The sequence below is a fragment of the Fusarium fujikuroi genome, chromosome FFUJ_chr07 (assembly GCF_900079805.1).
Source record: "Fusarium fujikuroi IMI 58289 draft genome, chromosome FFUJ_chr07".
NCBI lineage: Eukaryota > Fungi > Ascomycota > Sordariomycetes > Hypocreales > Nectriaceae > Fusarium > Fusarium fujikuroi.
In genome coordinates this window covers 2,201,335-2,218,367 of record NC_036628.1, presented here as the reverse complement: position 1 = coordinate 2,218,367, position 17,033 = coordinate 2,201,335, and the positions used below count along the sequence as shown (strand labels likewise).

Sequence of the window (17,033 nt, the reverse complement as noted above, 5' to 3'; positions counted from 1 at the left end):
CATGACTACAACTGGGTGAGTGAACAGTTAACTGTAAGCCACGGGATACTTCTAGGCTACCTCGAGATAGAAATCATTGTGAGTAATACTATATGAGACATGATGAGACTACCCTACAAGAGCCTGGCTAGGTGCTGCTACAAGGAATACAAAAGCATAAATACATCACATGACAAGATGGTTTTCATTTGATGGAAGAGCTAGAGCAATGTAGCTTTACGCTGGTCACGATGATCATTCCAATAGACTTCCAAGAGGGCAAGTAGCGTCTTCTAGCCGATTAAGCATGTTTTAGACAAACCTCCTTCAAGAGCGGCTGCGGCTAGATAACCGCATTCCTTTGCATTGAAACGATTGGTAGCTCACAAAGCAGTTCAACGAGGTGTAATGTTGAGAGAGACATATGGGGAACATTATGTTGGACAATGAGCTACCTAGGGGATGTCACTTGTGATTTATGCAGTTGCATCCAATATTCATATTTCATCCAATATCAAGATGAGAAGAAGCAATGAATCATCTCACAGTCTCGAACAGCCCGTGCAAAGTGCTCAGATTAGCAGGACACGGCCTAGACTAGACCAAACAATGGTTTCTACCTTTGGCGGCGCCACCCGCTTCGCTATTGATTGGACCACCCAATAGATCAGAAGTCGAGTGGGACAGGTGATTTGAGGCTGGAACAAGTGGCAAACCAGACAATAGGAGTCCAGGACCTGCTCACCCGTTGTTTCAGCCAAATATTAGTGCCTATTAGACAGGTCTCAGCCACTTCTGTGAAATGTCGCCATGAAACCCGCCATGAAACTCTGGATCTTTAGAAAGACGGTATTATTGCTCGCTCTAACAGAGACTCAGGGAGGCTGACGAGCCAAGATGAGGGTGGCTTGATGGTAATTTCGCGTATGGGGGATATTTTTGGGGACTTTGGCACGAGTCAAGCGATGCTGACTTTTTGGCCGACGTCTTCGATGGAGTACGGATAAACTGGAGCCGATTGCAAGCGAGCGAGGGGATTTACAACCAGGATGATCTGATCCTTTTCCCTCCTTCACATTGTTTGTGATAAGGAATGTAGGGGTGCAAATCCTATGGCAGCCTTGCAGAGACGGCAGAGAGTGAGGGCGAGAGTATCGGGTCAGCTTTAATTAGATCGGATGTGTTTAGATTTCCTCGGCTTCCGCGACAAGCCACAGCGCGATCTCTTTTAATTAAAGCTGACGAGCTGTGCTTAGGAGATTACCAGTAAGTGTCTTATGATGTCTAAGACAAGCTCACAATGCCATTGATCCAGAGACCGGATTATCGACGCAAGGGGAAACGGAACCGCCGCCGTGGCCGTGGCCGTAGCCGTAGCCGTGCCGTACGAAAACTGTCAAGGAAGCATTGCGTGCAATTTCCTCTTACGAACGGCACAACCAACAACGGATGAACTGATTTTGCTGACTCTGGGATCATGATTTGCTCTGGTAAAATGCAAAATGCAGCCCGCAGAATGCAAGGGGCAAGGTGTTCGACTTGTCACTAGACAGGGGGTATTCTATTTTGGTGTCTTAATTGGTTGAAGCTTAAAAATCTTGATGAGATAAGACATTTTCCGCTCTGAAGACTAAAAACCAAGGAACAGCAAAGAGGGACAAATCAACGCACGCTAAAAGATGACGACCTTTTGTGATTGGGGCACTTGGGTCAGAGTGTGATAGAGGCTGCAGGACGCCGCATTAGCCTGATGCTGACTGCAGGGGCCGTTGCTAGTGATTGGAGATGAAAAACGTGAGAGAGGAAAACCGGCTTATTTTTTTTCGTTGGAGGAGGAGGGAGAAAAAAGAGGAGATTTGAGTGACTAAAAGGTGAGTAAACAAAGTTCCCCGGACTACGGAGCTAGGTGCTATGTGGGTACTAGCGCAGGTACCCAGCTCACCCAAGACTGCTAACCACTCCGGCTAACTCGGCCCCTCTAAATCGGATCATCCACTGAACAGACAACAATTGATAGCTGCTGAGGTGTGCTGTGCTGTTGCAACTGCCACCGTTGCAACCGATGAGTATGTAATAGAGTTTGCCCTACCGATAGATACATAGAGTCGCTGCAACTGTGACAACTGGCCATCATCATATCACAACAAAGAGACCCTGCATTGCAACAGCACACACACACATACACACAGACTCACAACTCACAACTCACAACTCACAGCCAGGCCAATCACTTCTGCCTACCCCGGACATTTCCTTATCATGAGGTTTCTCACAAGATCCGAATCTGACATAAAATCCCTCCTTGACCTCGTATTCCTAGACAAGGGCCCCTGTACCCTGCAACCACCTCAGCCCAACGAGTCTGGCTAGTGCAAGGTACAGTACATATGAGTAAGAAGTGAGATTGCTTCAATGATATCATGATTGGACGAGCTACGCCCTGGAGCGGTAAAAAGAGGGTAAAGAGAGGTAAAAAAAAATTGCCTCGTCTAGCGTGAGGCCGTGAGCGTGGGCCCATGATCCATCTCGATGTGTGTACAAGGTTAAATGGACTTTCAGAATGTGGTTAGGCTAGACTAGACTAGACTAAACTAGACGCCTTTTGAGTTTGTGTGTGTCTCTGGGACCTGGGTTTCCGTATCTATCAGCCCAGTTCAGCTCAGCTTTGCCTTGGTGTTGAACTCAAACATAAATACCCTCACTCTCTTCCCACCTTTTCCCTCACTTCCTTCTCTCAACAACTACACTCGCTTCAGTCGTTACACTCTCGCTCAAAGCTCAAGCTCAATCTTGCTTTTCTGCACTTCACTCGTTTTAATAAGTCAGAACTTAATCAAAACCTCCCCAAATCCTTCAAAATGGTTGCTATCAAGGTTGCTGCTGCTGGCCTCCTCATCGGAGCTGCCACTGCTTCTCCCTACTACGCCCCTCCCTCCAACGGCACTCACTACACCACCGAGGTTGTCACCGCCATCACAACCTACTGCCCTGGTGCTACCACTCTCACCTACGGTGACAAGACCTACACCGTCACCTCTGAGACCACCTTGACCATCACCGACTGCCCTTGCACAGTCAGCTACCCCGTCAAGCCCACCAAGCCCGTTGTCCCTCACCCCGTCTACACCACTGAGGTCATCACCGCCGTGACTACCTACTGCCCTGAGCCCACCACTCTGACCTACGGCAACAAGACCGTCACTGTCACCGCTCCCGGCACCGTCACCGTCACCGACTGCCACTTCACCACCACCCACCCTGCTTCCGAGCACCCTTACCCTCAGCCCACTCCCGGCAAGCCCGGCAAGCCCGGCTACACTGCTCCCGTTGTCCCCGGCAAGCCTACCACCGCTGCCCCCGTCCCCGTCCCTACTGGTACCGCTACCTACCCCGTCCCCGAGGGCACCAACCCTGCCGTTGTCACCGCTGCTGCCGGTCGCATTGCCCCCGCCGGCGTCCTCGCCGTCCTCGGTGCTATTGCTCTCTTCTAAGCAACTCAGAACCTCTGCTCTACATGTCATGGATATATCTCGTGATGAGTTTGGACGACAAGGGAAAAGCATTGGTCTTTAATGATTAATTTCACACATGATGAACTAAGGATGGAAGCGTTGGGTATATAATTCATTTCTACGACTTGCACATAGATCTCTTGATAGAGGTGCATAGACCTTAATACTATACAGTTCATCTGAGCTACACTCTTTGTCTTCCATTGTATCGTGATAACCTCTTGTAATACTCGATCCAAACGAGCAATGTCGCAGCCTGGCCCAAACCTGACCAATTACCGCCGAGTTTGTCTCGACTGCAGGTCACTTACTCCTCCGCCATGTCTCGGCACAGCTCACTCGAGCAACGACGATTGATCAACGATCACACGACACAGTCTGCTCCTACCTGTCCGTCAACGCCATCACACCGTCCTATAAACTCCCAAGCAGCTCAAGTTTCCCAACAACCAACGCACTGCTCTCTCAGTTGCTTCAATGCGTCTATTAAATGTCTCAACTCTTCAGCTGAAAGATTTCATCGGGCATGTCCCTCCATACGCAATTCTCAGTCACACCTGGACCGAAGAAGAGGTTCTATACAGTGATATTGGCACCTTTACTGCTCAATCAAAAAAAGGCTACCCCAAACTCGTTGGTTGTTGTAGTAAGGCAGCTCAGGATGGCTTCGACTGGGTGTGGATTGACACGTGCTGTATCGACAAGTCCAGCAGCGCAGAGCTTTCCGAGGCGATCAATTCCATGTATAAGTGGTACCAAAAGGCGACCTCCTGTTATGCTTATTTGCAAGATGTCACCACAGAAGCTTGTACCCTGGCGGACGTCTTTCATATCACAGAGTTCGGCAGAAGCAGGTGGTTCACCAGAGGTTGGACACTTCAGGAACTGATCGCGCCTCAAATCGTCGAGCTCTGTTCCAAAGAGTGGATCGTAATCGGTACCAAGAAGAGTCTCGCTTCAAGTATAGAAAGTGTTACTGGCATCCCAATCACCGTGTTACGTGGTTCCCATCCTTCGACATACAATGTCGCCGAGCGAATGTCGTGGGCATCGGCTCGAACTACAACCAGAGAGGAAGACCTGGCCTACTGTTTACTAGGTCTATTCGACGTCAACATGCCACTCCTCTATGGCGAAGGAGCCAAGTCGTTCATCCGACTTCAGGAGCAGATTCTCCGACAAGAAGAGGACTATAGCATGTTTGCATGGACTCTCCAGCAAGATAACCCAATTGCCGATTCCGAAACCTCTTCTACCGGGTTTCTGGCCTGGTCGCCCGCGCAATTCTCCAAGAATGATATACATGCTCAAGCTCCAAAGCACACGCAGGACCAGAAGATGGTCGATCATGGTCATGCCTTTCCTCCTCCTTCTGAACCCGAACTTGACGTGGAGAAGCAGAGCATCGAATATCGAGTCCTGCACGAGAAGGACTACGGCCGCATGTTTCGCGGCCAACGTAGCATCGTTGCAATGCAGTCGGTCCTCTCGAATCCTCTCGAGTTCACAAGTCGCGGTCTACGTATCAATCTGCATGTTCTATTCCCTACAGATCTTGACCTGGCCCGCATTGCATGGCTATCGTACGAGACAGAGGACAGTCTTGTATGCGTCCTGATAGAACGTGACTATGAGTCGGCGCGACGGCGGGTCTATTGCAGAGTTAAATCGTCTTCTCTTATCGGTTTGCCCAAGACACTGCTCCCGTACTTTAGGCCTATGGAACTCTTCATTCGGCACAGTGGCTATTTCACAGGCTCGAATAACTTTGGCATGGTTCCACCGTCTTCAATGTTTTCGTCAAAGCAATTGCAGATCTTGACGCAAGTCTCGTCGACAACTACACGCTCCCTTGATATTGTCTTGACATATCCAAGTGACGACTGGATGAAACGACAGACTCCGATACATGAGTCCCCATTCAAGGCCCTCTGGGTTGTCTGTTCACATGGCTCTCAATCTTCACTATTTCGTATCGACATCATGATATCAACCGAAGATGCTTCATGTACTATCCGAGAGCTTTCGCAGTCTGGCAGCGACATCGACGAGTCTCGTAAGAACGCTTTCTTCCGTGCTTGTGTCCAGTACAAGAAATCTTTTGTTGCACACACAGACCGTGCTGTCAAACGATCTGCTAGAGTTTCAGAGACTGTGTTCTCAGCTGTTCTCCGGAAAATGCCAAGTTCCCATGAGGACCTTGTGACTTATGAACTTCGTGTCGATGCTTGGGATGTGGGTGGCTGCCCCAGTTGGGTTCAATTGAGTTTGTTGCAAGAACATAAAGAAGTTGACGAGGTGAAGACTCCGTGATATACTATGACGATTCAAAGGCGAATTGGTGAGGTCAGGGGGTTATCATAGGTTGGGCTTTGAACTTTGATAACCACACACCTATACTTCTGCTCAAACAATAAATACAGCGTTTATGTGCATTAGCATAAACACTTCCCGACGCCTTTGGCGTACGGATCGTGGCAGCAAAGTTCGAAGGGGTTCATCTACAACTTAAGCCCATCACAAGCTACGTTGAAAGCCTGTTACTACATTAGACTTGCGTGCGTGTCTCTTCATGGGTCTTGTGACTCGAATCGCAGCTATCAGGTAATATTTGGAACTATTGTGGATCTTGAAGCTGAGGGCTGTGAAGACGAGGACACAGGGATGTTCTTGTCAATGGACCCTTGGCAAGAATATTTATCCCCTCCCATGTCATTCTTAATTAACAAACCAACGACCGAAGTACCAAAGTTTTGCCTCATCATCTACTGTCCAGCAAAAAGAAGAAGAAAAAGAGAAGAAAAATTATGGACCGCCTGGAACTTCGACAGGATCAGGAAAAGGCCATACGCGGTGATGGAGTGCCGAGGCTCCTTGAAGACCGTGATAGTCGCGCAGCTCTTATCCGGGGCATTCGCCTGCATTACCATTTGGCCATGAGTGAACCCGTCAAACGCCTCAGCTCCTCAATGCCTCAGGTCGCTCGAGCCCGCAACGCTCGCCGCATCATGAGCAACGACATACCGGAACGAATGACGGCGGAGGAGCAGCCATACTGTATATGGCATCCCGAGATGGCCACCGAGGATACCTACCGCTCATTGGCCTCTAAATTCCCCGACATGCGCTATCAAGTCGGCCGTGCCTGTGCTGCAGCAGGTTACGGCGCCCTTTATCGTGAGCTTGATCTCCTGCCTGAAGTGTCCATCGCTGAAGAGACGCGAGAAAGCGAGACAGATGGCGGGAAACTCATCTATGACGAGATCATGAGTTTCAAGTATCGCTATGCCGTCATGGACGATTGCAAACGCACCATCAAACTGATGGACTATGAATGCCCGGCGTATCTGAACGGCAACACCGAAGTGCGATGGCGCTTGACAGCTCGACGAGGCATTACACGCCGGTTCAACGACGACTTCCTTCCATGCATCGAAGAGGACGCATCTGGGCCTCGAGGATCAGCAAGTAGATGAAAGGCATGGAAAGCTGACCGACGACGAGGCGAAGCTGCTCTATAGTCCTCTGCCTGGGGATCTGCCGACGGTAAAGAAGACTTTGTTGACACAGATGGCCGCCCACGACGGCAACATCGAACGCTATGCCCAGCTCGCCAACTCTGGAAGAACTTTGACTCAACTAGACCAAGACTGTGTCATCCGTGGTGTCTTGCATCACACTATGTATGCTCGTTGGTGGGCTGACCAGATCAAGAACGACACCATCTATGCAAGGTCTTCCCCATACGTGTGGGATATTCAGCGAGCCATAATGGCACGCCGGATCATGCTCAACGACGCCTCCGCGTTTGAAGACGGCTGGCCACCCGGAGTCCCGATGCCCTACATCATCTGGTGGCCCCTGCAGCCGCAGTCAGATATGCTTAGCCTTCTTGCCATGAAGGTACCTGAGATGAAGAGGCAATGCGCGGCGGCAGCAATCATCTGCGATTACGAGAATGTCTATAAGGGCCTTGATCCGGAGCCGAGCTGGCACCTATGGAAGGTCGCCAGTGAGTTCGCTGCCAACTCGTTTTACCGTGAGGATCAGGAGAGGCGAGGGAGGGAGAAGGATATTGATGTGGAGGATGACGCTTTTATGGAATCATACTACAGTGAATTAATGCAGACGAGGGAGATTACGGTACTTGAAGAAGGCGGCGAAAAGATTACAGACAGTGTCGAGAAACACAAGTTACCAACTAACATGTATGGCTCCGTGGAAGTACTGTGTACGAGCGCCGGCCAGCTCAGGATCTGGGAAGGCATTGGAAAAGTACCGCCGGTATCTTGACGCCTCGGCAATTAAAGCAATCAAGCAAGCATCCAAAGGTTGATATTTGGCCGATTACATTTGAGTATGTATTACAATGAGCCTCTCTTGGAACCGAGTGCGTCTCACTAGATGCCCAGGGGAACCCGTTCATCTTCGGCGCCCCAGTGGGTGGCTAGGGGAGGAAAGAAAACACAGGACCTTGATCCTAATGACAAAAACATTCAGGTACTTTACTATAAATCTAGCCTAATTTTAGGATACCTTTTTCTAACTTTATTTTAACATCACTTGTCAAGGCCTGATGTTTTCTTGCTCCCTGGCGGGTGGATCACGAAAACGGTACCGGAGCCCCACCGTCGGCACTGACTCCGTAAAACGGTTCCGACCGGAATCAGAATTGGGCACATAGACAGTTCAAGAAGCAAGAGTACCTATTTGACGACGCCTTATAGTGAATTTTCATAAGCCCGTATTACTCTGCAGTTACGAGCTCTATACCATCACATCTACCTCTCTATCCCTCTTGAAAAGACAGGAATCAGTCCCTGACAAGCATCAAAAACACCAAAAAGACATACAACACCGGGGATTCGCTGGTCGTCACCGACCCAACTACTGATCCAGCGCTTCGCATCTTGACTATGGGAGAGCAGACGGGATCCCGTATTTTCTACGAGCTATGGTCGTATGTGCTTGACAGGCTCTCAAACTGTGCTCATCATGATACCCAGATGTGTTCTCAGGCATCATTGTCGAGATCTCACCGACTGTGGTGTAAAAGGTGGACCCTATAGAACGAGGCCACCCGGAATTGCAGGCCTCATTATCAATTGAGACATAAAATCGCTGCCCAAGATGCGAAAGTGCTGTGATGATAATGTTTGCACCATAGCGTTCTTGGCGATGGATGTTGGTTGAGTCAGATACCGGGGACTGGCCGGTATGGAAACAAAGTTAATCGTTGTTGGGAATCGGTAATAGACTCGTGGCCGTGCCCTCAACCCGTTTTTATAAAGATCCATAGCGTACTCCGTGATGCATTCCAGCATAATCCGTGCGACAATGAGGCTTGATCTCTGTCAACCTGACGTCGACCACCAATAGTCTACCCAAGACGGAACTTGCTTCTTGGGCCGGGCTTCCATGACATCAAGGTTCCCCGACCAGCCCCAGTTAGCTCCGGTCCGGGAGGGTTCTCGGTAGGCGGCCGGCTCATATCGGCCGTCGGTGATTGGCGCCAGTGGGGAAGCGATCAACATCGCAGGTGTCATTTGAGCGATGATCAAGTTAAGTCATGTGAATTGAGGAGAGTTACAAACAAAGAAACACCGCCGTCCTACCTCAACGCCACCATCCCCTCAAGAACAAAACAGTCCAGCCGTAGAATTAGTGAGGAAAATGAACGAAACAGTTTGGTCTCAGGTCCCTAAGAAGTGAAAATAACCTCTTCCTTTTGGCCCGCGAATCCAGGCGTTCCCTCCAATCCAATTCCCAAGATCGATACCGAATGTGCCGGACGCTGAGGTGATGGATGCTTTGCCATGTCATGTCTACTCCGCCAAAGCCAAAACCTAAAAGTGAGGCTGTCAAGCCGATTGACCAGGGACCCTGTGTCCCGAAATCATACTCCACCAAACAATGCCCATGCGTCGACAGGCCTAAAACAAGTATCATGTCTTGCCTGACTGGAAGGAAAGGCAAGGCAAGGGAAGTAAAGAAAAAGCCGCGGGAATCGTAACGCCGTAAAAACAATAACTGAATAATAGCAGGCCTGTCGTTGAATCGGGAATCTCGTGAGAAGGAAATGTCTATCATGGCCTGGTCTGTGTATATGATATAATGTCAGGCGGTTTAGTGAGGTAGCAGGTTCTTGGACTCGTCATCGGTCAAAATGATCTCGTGGACCGGGTCCCGGCGGTTTTCGAGGGGAACATAGTCGCAATCGATATAAGACGGGAGAAAGATTTCTATCAGTTGTTAGTCGTGACTCGTGGAGAGGCTGTTCATGATACAAGTGAAACATACCGGGATTCCAGGCGAAACCCTGGCTGGAGGAAAGGTAGGAGATCTATGGAAAGTCAATACACCTGAAACCAAGTACAATATTGTCGAGACACTTACCAGTCGGGGAGTGCCTTCCGGATCGCCGACGTTAATGACGGTGCATTCCTGCTTGGAGAGTGAAGAGCCTACAAAGACAAGTCAGTAAACGGCGTTCGGTGCATCATAAGACGATAGTATCATTGTCGCTGCCATCGTCGGAGGCGGGGATGATCCAGCTTCACTTACTCAGGAGGCTCGGACGGCGGTTGTGCAGGGCCTTGTCCTTTCCGGCTGACGGAGGAGAAGACGAAGGAGTGCCAAACGGGCTGTTTGTAGAGGAGCCGGTGCCCTTATGGAATGGGCGGGTAGCCGAGGGGCCAGCGGGAATGGCGATAGAGGACGACATTGTATGTGCGATGTTGAGGTTGCTTAGAGTATCGAGACAGAGACAAACAAGCAACCCAAGATGAAACGAGGGGTATTGTGTGTGTGTGTGTGTGTGACGAGCGGTTGGCCGAGTCGAAAACGGCAGCGGAGGGAGGGAAGATGGCGGCGTTTGGGGAGGAGATGGCAGCAGTATCAGTAGAATGACGCAACAAAGACACGCCGAGCAGTAAGTGATAGATTAAGGTGATAAAGTGACGTGAGGTTGGCTTGGGCGTGAAAGGCGATGAAAAGAGAGCTAAAAAAAGACCAAAGAGGTCGAGCTGGTTGGAGGTTGAACAAGTCAGAAGGTAGAAGGTGGTTTCAAAGAGGTAGAGTGAGTGAGTGAGTGAGGTGACTTGTCGATTACCTTACCTTGCTCCTCGGCCGCCGACCAGGGAACTACCGCCGCATCATCCCGTGAACAGGCGAGTGATTCGACGCTGATAAGCCACAATCCAACCGGGTACTTGAGCTTACATGTGATGGTCCATCAAGATACACGTACTGTATAAACAAGCGAGAAGCTCCTCACTAACAATTACCAATAATAACATTCTATACTGTAAATAGTACTGTATGAACGATTTCACGGTTCACCTAACTAACATCCTCTCACCGAACATCGCGGGGCAGGCTTATCGACAGGGTCATGAGTCTATTCTCACCGCAAAACCCGCCATCTTTCAACATTAGACTGAATCAGTTCAACGCCACTAATAGGACATTCGACATCCCCCCAACTTGTACAGCCTCAGGAGGGCCAAGTGCCAAAAGCACAGAGGCCCTCAATCCGCTGTAGCTCTCATGTACCAGGCTAGAAACGTCCCCCTTCAGGGTCCCCACGTCCTTGGTCTTGTGTGGAGGCAGATCCCCCCGATAATCGGCCAATCTGATTCACTGAAGCTCGCACTGGGGTCGTTGGAGCCTTGGAGCCTTGCAGCTGCTGCACGCTTGCAACCCCACTTCGCCCTGCCTGGGAGAGACGATCATGAGCCAATCAAAGCCATCGAGTCTGGACCCCAACTGCTCTCGCTCTTTGACGTAGACTGGTCACGTGAATTGAGCTCCAATTTAGATGACTAAGATTTCCAGCCACGCTAGCTCACCTTAGCTTCCAGTGTCGTCGTCGTCGTTACTGGCGCCTGGTATCGTCTTGAAGCAGCTCCATCACTCCCTCAACGACCGAAACAACAACGAAGCGCTGTATCTCCCGACGACAATCGCTTTCCGGACCCCACGCGGATTTCTACTTGCATCGCATTCTCACGATCATTTCACCTATCTTACTCACCCAGCAGAAGCGCAAAAATGGGTGACGTCGCTGTCGAAAACCCAGCAAACCAAGTGGCACCTCACAAGAGGGCCGCGCACTCAGCCATTCCCACCATTGATAACTTCGAGGGTGTATCAACCGATGGAGGAGATGACTACGCCAACCTCAAGAAGCTCCAGCGGCAACTAGAGTACGATACTCCAGTCTCAGATATTGCAAAGTGGTAGGAGACTGATAGCTTTCGAATAGGTACATCCAGCTGCAAGAAGAGTATATCAAGGATGAGCAAAGGTAAGTCATTAATCTCGTTTGAATTCAAGTCATGGTTTGCTAATTCTCCACAGGAGTTTGAAGCGTGAGCTTGTACGAGCTCAAGAAGAGATCAAGCGGATTCAGAGCGTGCCATTAGTTATAGGACAGTTTATGGAGGCCATTGACCAAAAGTATGTGCTCACCTACAACCGACAATTCTACACGAGCTAACCAGCATCCCAAGTACTGGCATTGTTCAGTCTAGCACCGGATCCAACTATGTCGTCAGAATTCTCTCCACCCTCGACCGGGAGAAGCTCAAGGCTTCCTCCTCGGTCGCCCTCCATCGACACTCCAACGCCCTTGTCGATATTCTCCCTCCCGAGGCCGACTCCTCCATTGCTATGCTTGGCGCCGACGAGAAGCCCGATGTGACATATGCCGATGTCGGTGGTCTGGACATGCAGAAGCAGGAGATTCGCGAAGCTGTCGAGCTCCCCTTGACACACTTTGATCTCTACAAGCAAATCGGTATCGACCCCCCTCGAGGTGTTCTACTCTACGGCCCTCCCGGTACCGGCAAAACTATGCTGGTCAAGGCCGTTGCCAACTCAACCACCGCCAACTTCATCCGAGTTGTTGGTTCCGAGTTCGTTCAGAAGTATCTTGGTGAGGGTCCCCGAATGGTCCGTGATGTTTTCCGCATGGCTCGCGAGAACTCTCCCGCCATTATCTTCATCGATGAAATCGACGCCATTGCCACCAAGCGATTCGACGCCCAGACCGGTGCCGATCGAGAAGTCCAGCGTATTCTTCTCGAACTTCTCAACCAGATGGATGGTTTCGATCAGACCGCTAACGTCAAGGTCATCATGGCCACCAACCGAGCCGATACTCTTGACCCTGCTCTTCTGCGACCTGGACGTCTCGACCGAAAGATCGAATTCCCCTCTCTGCGAGATCGCCGTGAACGACGTCTCATCTTCTCCACCATCGCCGGCAAGATGAGTCTGGCTCCTGAAGTCGACCTCGACTCCCTCATTGTCCGAAACGATCCTCTGTCTGGTGCTGTCATCGCTGCGATCATGCAGGAGGCTGGTCTCCGTGCTGTCCGTAAGAACCGTTACAACATCATTCAGAGTGATCTCGAGGACGCCTACTCAAGCCAGGTCAAGGGTACAGGCGAAGAGAACAAATTCGATTTCTACAAATAGATTCACCTCGTGTCTATTTATCATGTCACGCACTCTTGTGTGTCATCTATCCTGTATTACATACGTCAACTATCAGGCCAAGGGGGATATGGAAGGAAAAGTCCACATGAAGGGAGGCGGATTACAGCGAAAGGTAGATTAGGGTTAATCAACGTGCCGATTGACGGCGCAAGCGATATGAGTTTGTCTCTACAGTCCAGGTCCACACCGGTGAAGTGATTGATTTACGCGATGTGTGCTTCGAGTTACATCTCAAAATTCTTACCATTCTGTAGGCATGTCAGACTGTCACATGTTTCTGAGCAAAATGCCCGGACACAGAATGATACTGCTGCAGCCAACAAAGTGGGATACGACTTCAGAGGTGACATTGGTGATACTCTGCTTGCATGCATCAATGTGGCCTTTTGAGAGTCAGCGGCGATAAACCGTGAATGGTATGTGTAATCGAGATTGGGGGTCCAAGTTCCCAACAATTCAAGTCCAAGGCGAATTATTCATCCTCAATGCCTGATAACTCCGAGTTCTCAATATTAGGGATTCGGAACTTCAGACAACCACGCACAATAGCACACAGTAACGGGGTATGTTCAAGTTCAAAGTCATCGTAAGTTACCGTAGTTTTTTCCATTCATAATAATTCCCTGTCTATGTTCCGTACAAGTCTATCAATAAAACCGTGCCAACTCCCAGCTGTTCGTCTCGCTCTGACAAGTGATAACAGGTAAAGAATTGTAAAATACAGTTACTTCGCCACAGACTCCATTATTCCACCATCTTCTCGGTTTTATTTCCCCCAACTCGCTATCCGTCTATTTTGGTTCGCCCGCTTCCTTGGAGTTCCCGTCCTGACGAGTTCTCTGCGCACAAAAGTAGATAACAAACACGCTACAAAAACCAAATGGGAATCAATTGTCCGTGCAAAATATGCCGGATGACAACGCCGTAAAGCCCTTCCGAAGGCGATACATGTAAGAATACAGTTACACGAGGCTCTTGGCAAGTCGGCTGCTGTGTATATCTCCCCGGTCTTGCGGAAAGGTGTAAGCAGCATTGCCAAGAATCTTCGAGCATTGTGAAAAGGAAACATATAAAAGACCAGTAGGTCTTGAGTGACTGCAGCTGTCGATCGAGATCGTTGCTTCATTGAGGTATTAACCATTAGCCATTACCATTACTCTCGGATAAGTATGCTTGTATGTAAAATCATACATCGCTTATTGCTCCAAAAGGACAAAAGAGCGCCGAGCCAACAAGGACGAATCGGATTTTGACCGGTTCAGTATCATTGGGTTGGGCGTGGACAGTAGCATTGGTAAGGCTGGGGTACATCTGCGGCCACCAAATCATCCCGGTGGGACAAGGTAGAAGAAGTCATCCTGATCCTGAGGGATTACCTTGGGTATGCCGAAGCAGAAAACGTATAAAGCATGCCAATAGGCATAAACAGCTCATTACGAGCTCAATGTGACACCAACTTCAAAGAGAAGGTGAACGAAACGCCGGTGCAGCTCGATAAAGATATCAGGCTGTCCAACAATCTCCGCTAGACCACGGGCTTTTGGGGCTGAGGCACCAGGGCCACCACCCATCCGTCGGGTGAACCCGCTACCGCCCGTGAGAAAGCTGCTTCCATTGCGATCAGGGCCTCCAGAGGATTCGACGGTTGGTGGTGGTGGTGCATAGCCACCCCCGTAGATGCTGCTACCAATAGGAGAGTTCTCGGCCGCTCGCTCGGCCTCGGCTTCAGCCAGTTGCTGGATCCATGTAGCGAGCTCGCGAAAAGCGGTCGAGACCACGGCAAACGTCTTCATGGCCAGTCGCTCTCGGTGAGTACTAAGCGCCAAGAAGGCATACACTCGCTTATGGCCCCGTGCGTGTACATCAGGAATACGGAAGATATAAGCCGTTGTGTAACCGGCGAGGGCGTCGCCGAAAAAGATGGGGCCGCCTGTGACGGCCGAGCCGGCGCTTTGCGTAGTAACAAAGGCCGGAGAAGAGGTCGCAACGGGTGAAGTGGGGTTTGCCGTAGATGGAGCCCGGGGTAACGTCTCGAAGGATAGAGTGCGCAAGCAAGACGCTCGAATAAGAGAGAAAGAGTCGGGTAGGACCGGATCGTGTGTAGATGTATAATCCACGTAGTGAACATGGAAGGGGGTCCGTTCTGCTGCGGTCGAATTGCCTGTACCACCACTCTTGCTTGATCGCGAGGTATTGCGCGAGCTGACCGAGGGTGTTATTCTTTGCCGAGCCCGAGGGTCCTCGTCCCGCTCTCCATCGGTATCACTCGAGGTCTGGGAGTTGGGAGGCGATGCCTGACCTCCTGCGCCGAAAACCCGTTCTGCTGGCGCACGGGTGCGCAATGTTGGTCCACGAGTATTGTTTGCGAAATGAAGACTATTTGATCCCGCTTGTTGTCGCGGCAAGGTCATTGCGCAGTTATCACAAGGGCCTTGTTTCTTTGTCACAGTCTCATCATAGGTTCTTCGGAAACTCGAATCGCGCCGAGGATGAGGAGGAGCCGGTCGTGGGCTTTCGGGAGGAGTATCAATAGCAGTGGGTGTTGCGCCAGAATTGCTAGAGTTTCGCAATAACGCTGCACGTTGCGCCTGAGCCTCTTGTTCGGAAGCTGGCATTGAAGCGCTCCGAGATAGGTCGAGGTTCTTTAATGCGTCGTTGAGAGCAGTCGACGATGCGTGCGCGCTGGATCGTGGTCTATTATCGGCAGGATCTTCACCATCTTCAAAGCAGACAGTACATGAGGCCGGTAGACCCTCAGTGACCATCAAAGGGGTCGGGCCATGGAGGTCGCAGTAGTGAGCAAGACATAGCTGGAAAGACGGCATTAGTGATTGATTCTTGCGCATTGCGAGCAGATGGCCGGTTGGCGCGAGAGCAACAGTGGATCAAAGGGGTAGGTAATACACGAGCTGCTGGGAGAATTGATCATAGTAACAAAGGAAGGTTCTGGGGAAGTATATCATGTCAAAAAGCTCATGACGTTATGGTACAGGGATAGATCATGTATGGATAAATAGGCCTCAGAACAGGAGGGTTGCAAGAGGTAGTGATGGGAGACATGGTATTATAGGAACAAAGCAAGTGGTGATATATCTCGGTGTACGGAGACAGCTTGTTTTGGTCGCCCTGGCTCCTCCCCTACCGGCAACGGGCCGTTCTTGAGGTCATGGGGCTGAGGTAGGGAAGTGATGTGGCACCGGTGAGTTGGGATTCCAGTAGGAAGCATCATGATTGCCCCGGGACTACCAACGCTGAATCGAGGGCAGGGCAATCATAGTCAAGCGGTGAAGCGGTGTGGATGTAAGTGCATGTCTGTGTGCGCCTGTATATTGTTCGTGCCTACCTAGTCAGGGTGTGCAGGCAGACAAGACAAGACAAGAAAAGACTTGGGCTGGGTGCGTGCGTGCGTGCGTGGGATGTGGGATGCGATGCGATGGGGATAAAGAAAGGACAGGACAGACCAGGACAGGGTGTGCGTGTGAGAGGGTGAAAGTGAAAGTGCATGTCAGACAGCGGGCGGCTCGGGGGCCATTAGGAGGTACGGCAGACGGGCCGTCGACGGACTGGCAGCTAGGAAACGAGAGCGAGGGTGTGAAAAGGGAAGGGATGTGAGGATGAAGCCAAGGGGGATAAAAGCAAGGGAAGGTCGAAAGCGACGTCGAGAAGCAACGTCGATGAGAGCCAAGACATGGTTGCTGAGTATGGGTGGATGGACGAGAATAGGAATGGGATCATGATATATGATAGAAGTGTGTGTGAGAGAGATCTCTGGTAAAGAAAGGTACCAGAAATGCCTGGACCCAACAGGGCGGGCGAGACTGCTCGACCTAGGGACGTGCAGAGAGTCAAAGGCTCAAGGAGGAAAGCTTTCATTCATGGCTGACAGGGATCTGCTGAGACAAGCTATCGACCATGTGAAGTGAATGCATGGCGTGTGATGCCTTCATTGACCAGGGCGTAGGTTGAACAGGAACGTGGAGGGCGGAGGAAGCAGCTCGGAGCGTGGAGGGTGCGACGTCGGACGTGGCAGGAATTGGC

General features: G+C 50.6%; 6 protein-coding genes and 1 non-coding gene; 4 read left to right on the top strand and 3 right to left on the bottom strand.

The window, feature by feature from the left end:
* Nucleotides 1-2,837: 2,837 nt before the first annotated feature.
* FFUJ_08434 (probable SED1-abundant cell surface glycoprotein) lies at nt 2,838-3,470 on the top strand (the record flags this gene model as incomplete). Its single annotated transcript, XM_023580866.1, has 1 exon — nt 2,838-3,470. The coding sequence occupies one exon, from the start codon at nt 2,838-2,840 to the stop codon at nt 3,468-3,470; it is 633 nt and encodes a 210-aa protein (XP_023433564.1).
* A 498-nt stretch (nt 3,471-3,968) lies between these two features.
* On the top strand, nt 3,969-5,804 carry FFUJ_08435 (related to beta transducin-like protein; the record flags this gene model as incomplete). Its single annotated transcript, XM_023580865.1, has 1 exon — nt 3,969-5,804. The coding sequence occupies one exon, from the start codon at nt 3,969-3,971 to the stop codon at nt 5,802-5,804; it is 1,836 nt and encodes a 611-aa protein (XP_023433563.1).
* Nucleotides 5,805-6,298: 494 nt separating this feature from the next.
* Nucleotides 6,299-7,784, top strand: FFUJ_08436 (uncharacterized protein; the record flags this gene model as incomplete). XM_023580864.1 has 2 exons in its annotated part: nt 6,299-6,856; nt 6,930-7,784. The coding sequence occupies 2 exons, from the start codon at nt 6,299-6,301 to the stop codon at nt 7,782-7,784; spliced, it is 1,413 nt and encodes a 470-aa protein (XP_023433562.1).
* A 552-nt stretch (nt 7,785-8,336) lies between these two features.
* On the bottom strand, nt 8,337-8,452 carry FFUJ_r1. The gene has a single exon (XR_002792811.1). It is a non-coding gene; the product is annotated as a ribosomal RNA (ribosomal RNA).
* Nucleotides 8,453-9,617: 1,165 nt separating this feature from the next.
* On the bottom strand, nt 9,618-10,215 carry FFUJ_08437 (uncharacterized protein; the record flags this gene model as incomplete). XM_023580863.1 has 4 exons in its annotated part: nt 9,618-9,733; nt 9,792-9,834; nt 9,888-9,955; nt 10,056-10,215. 4 exons carry the CDS (start codon nt 10,213-10,215, stop codon nt 9,618-9,620), a joined length of 387 nt encoding a protein of 128 aa, XP_023433561.1.
* A 1,328-nt stretch (nt 10,216-11,543) lies between these two features.
* Nucleotides 11,544-12,974, top strand: FFUJ_08438 (probable 26S proteasome regulatory particle chain RPT3; the record flags this gene model as incomplete). XM_023580862.1 has 4 exons in its annotated part: nt 11,544-11,698; nt 11,758-11,799; nt 11,853-11,951; nt 12,005-12,974. The coding sequence occupies 4 exons, from the start codon at nt 11,544-11,546 to the stop codon at nt 12,972-12,974; spliced, it is 1,266 nt and encodes a 421-aa protein (XP_023433916.1).
* A 1,454-nt stretch (nt 12,975-14,428) lies between these two features.
* On the bottom strand, nt 14,429-15,841 carry FFUJ_08439 (uncharacterized protein; the record flags this gene model as incomplete). The annotated part of the gene is made up of 1 exon (XM_023580860.1): nt 14,429-15,841. The coding sequence occupies one exon, from the start codon at nt 15,839-15,841 to the stop codon at nt 14,429-14,431; it is 1,413 nt and encodes a 470-aa protein (XP_023433560.1).
* Nucleotides 15,842-17,033: the final 1,192 nt, after the last annotated feature.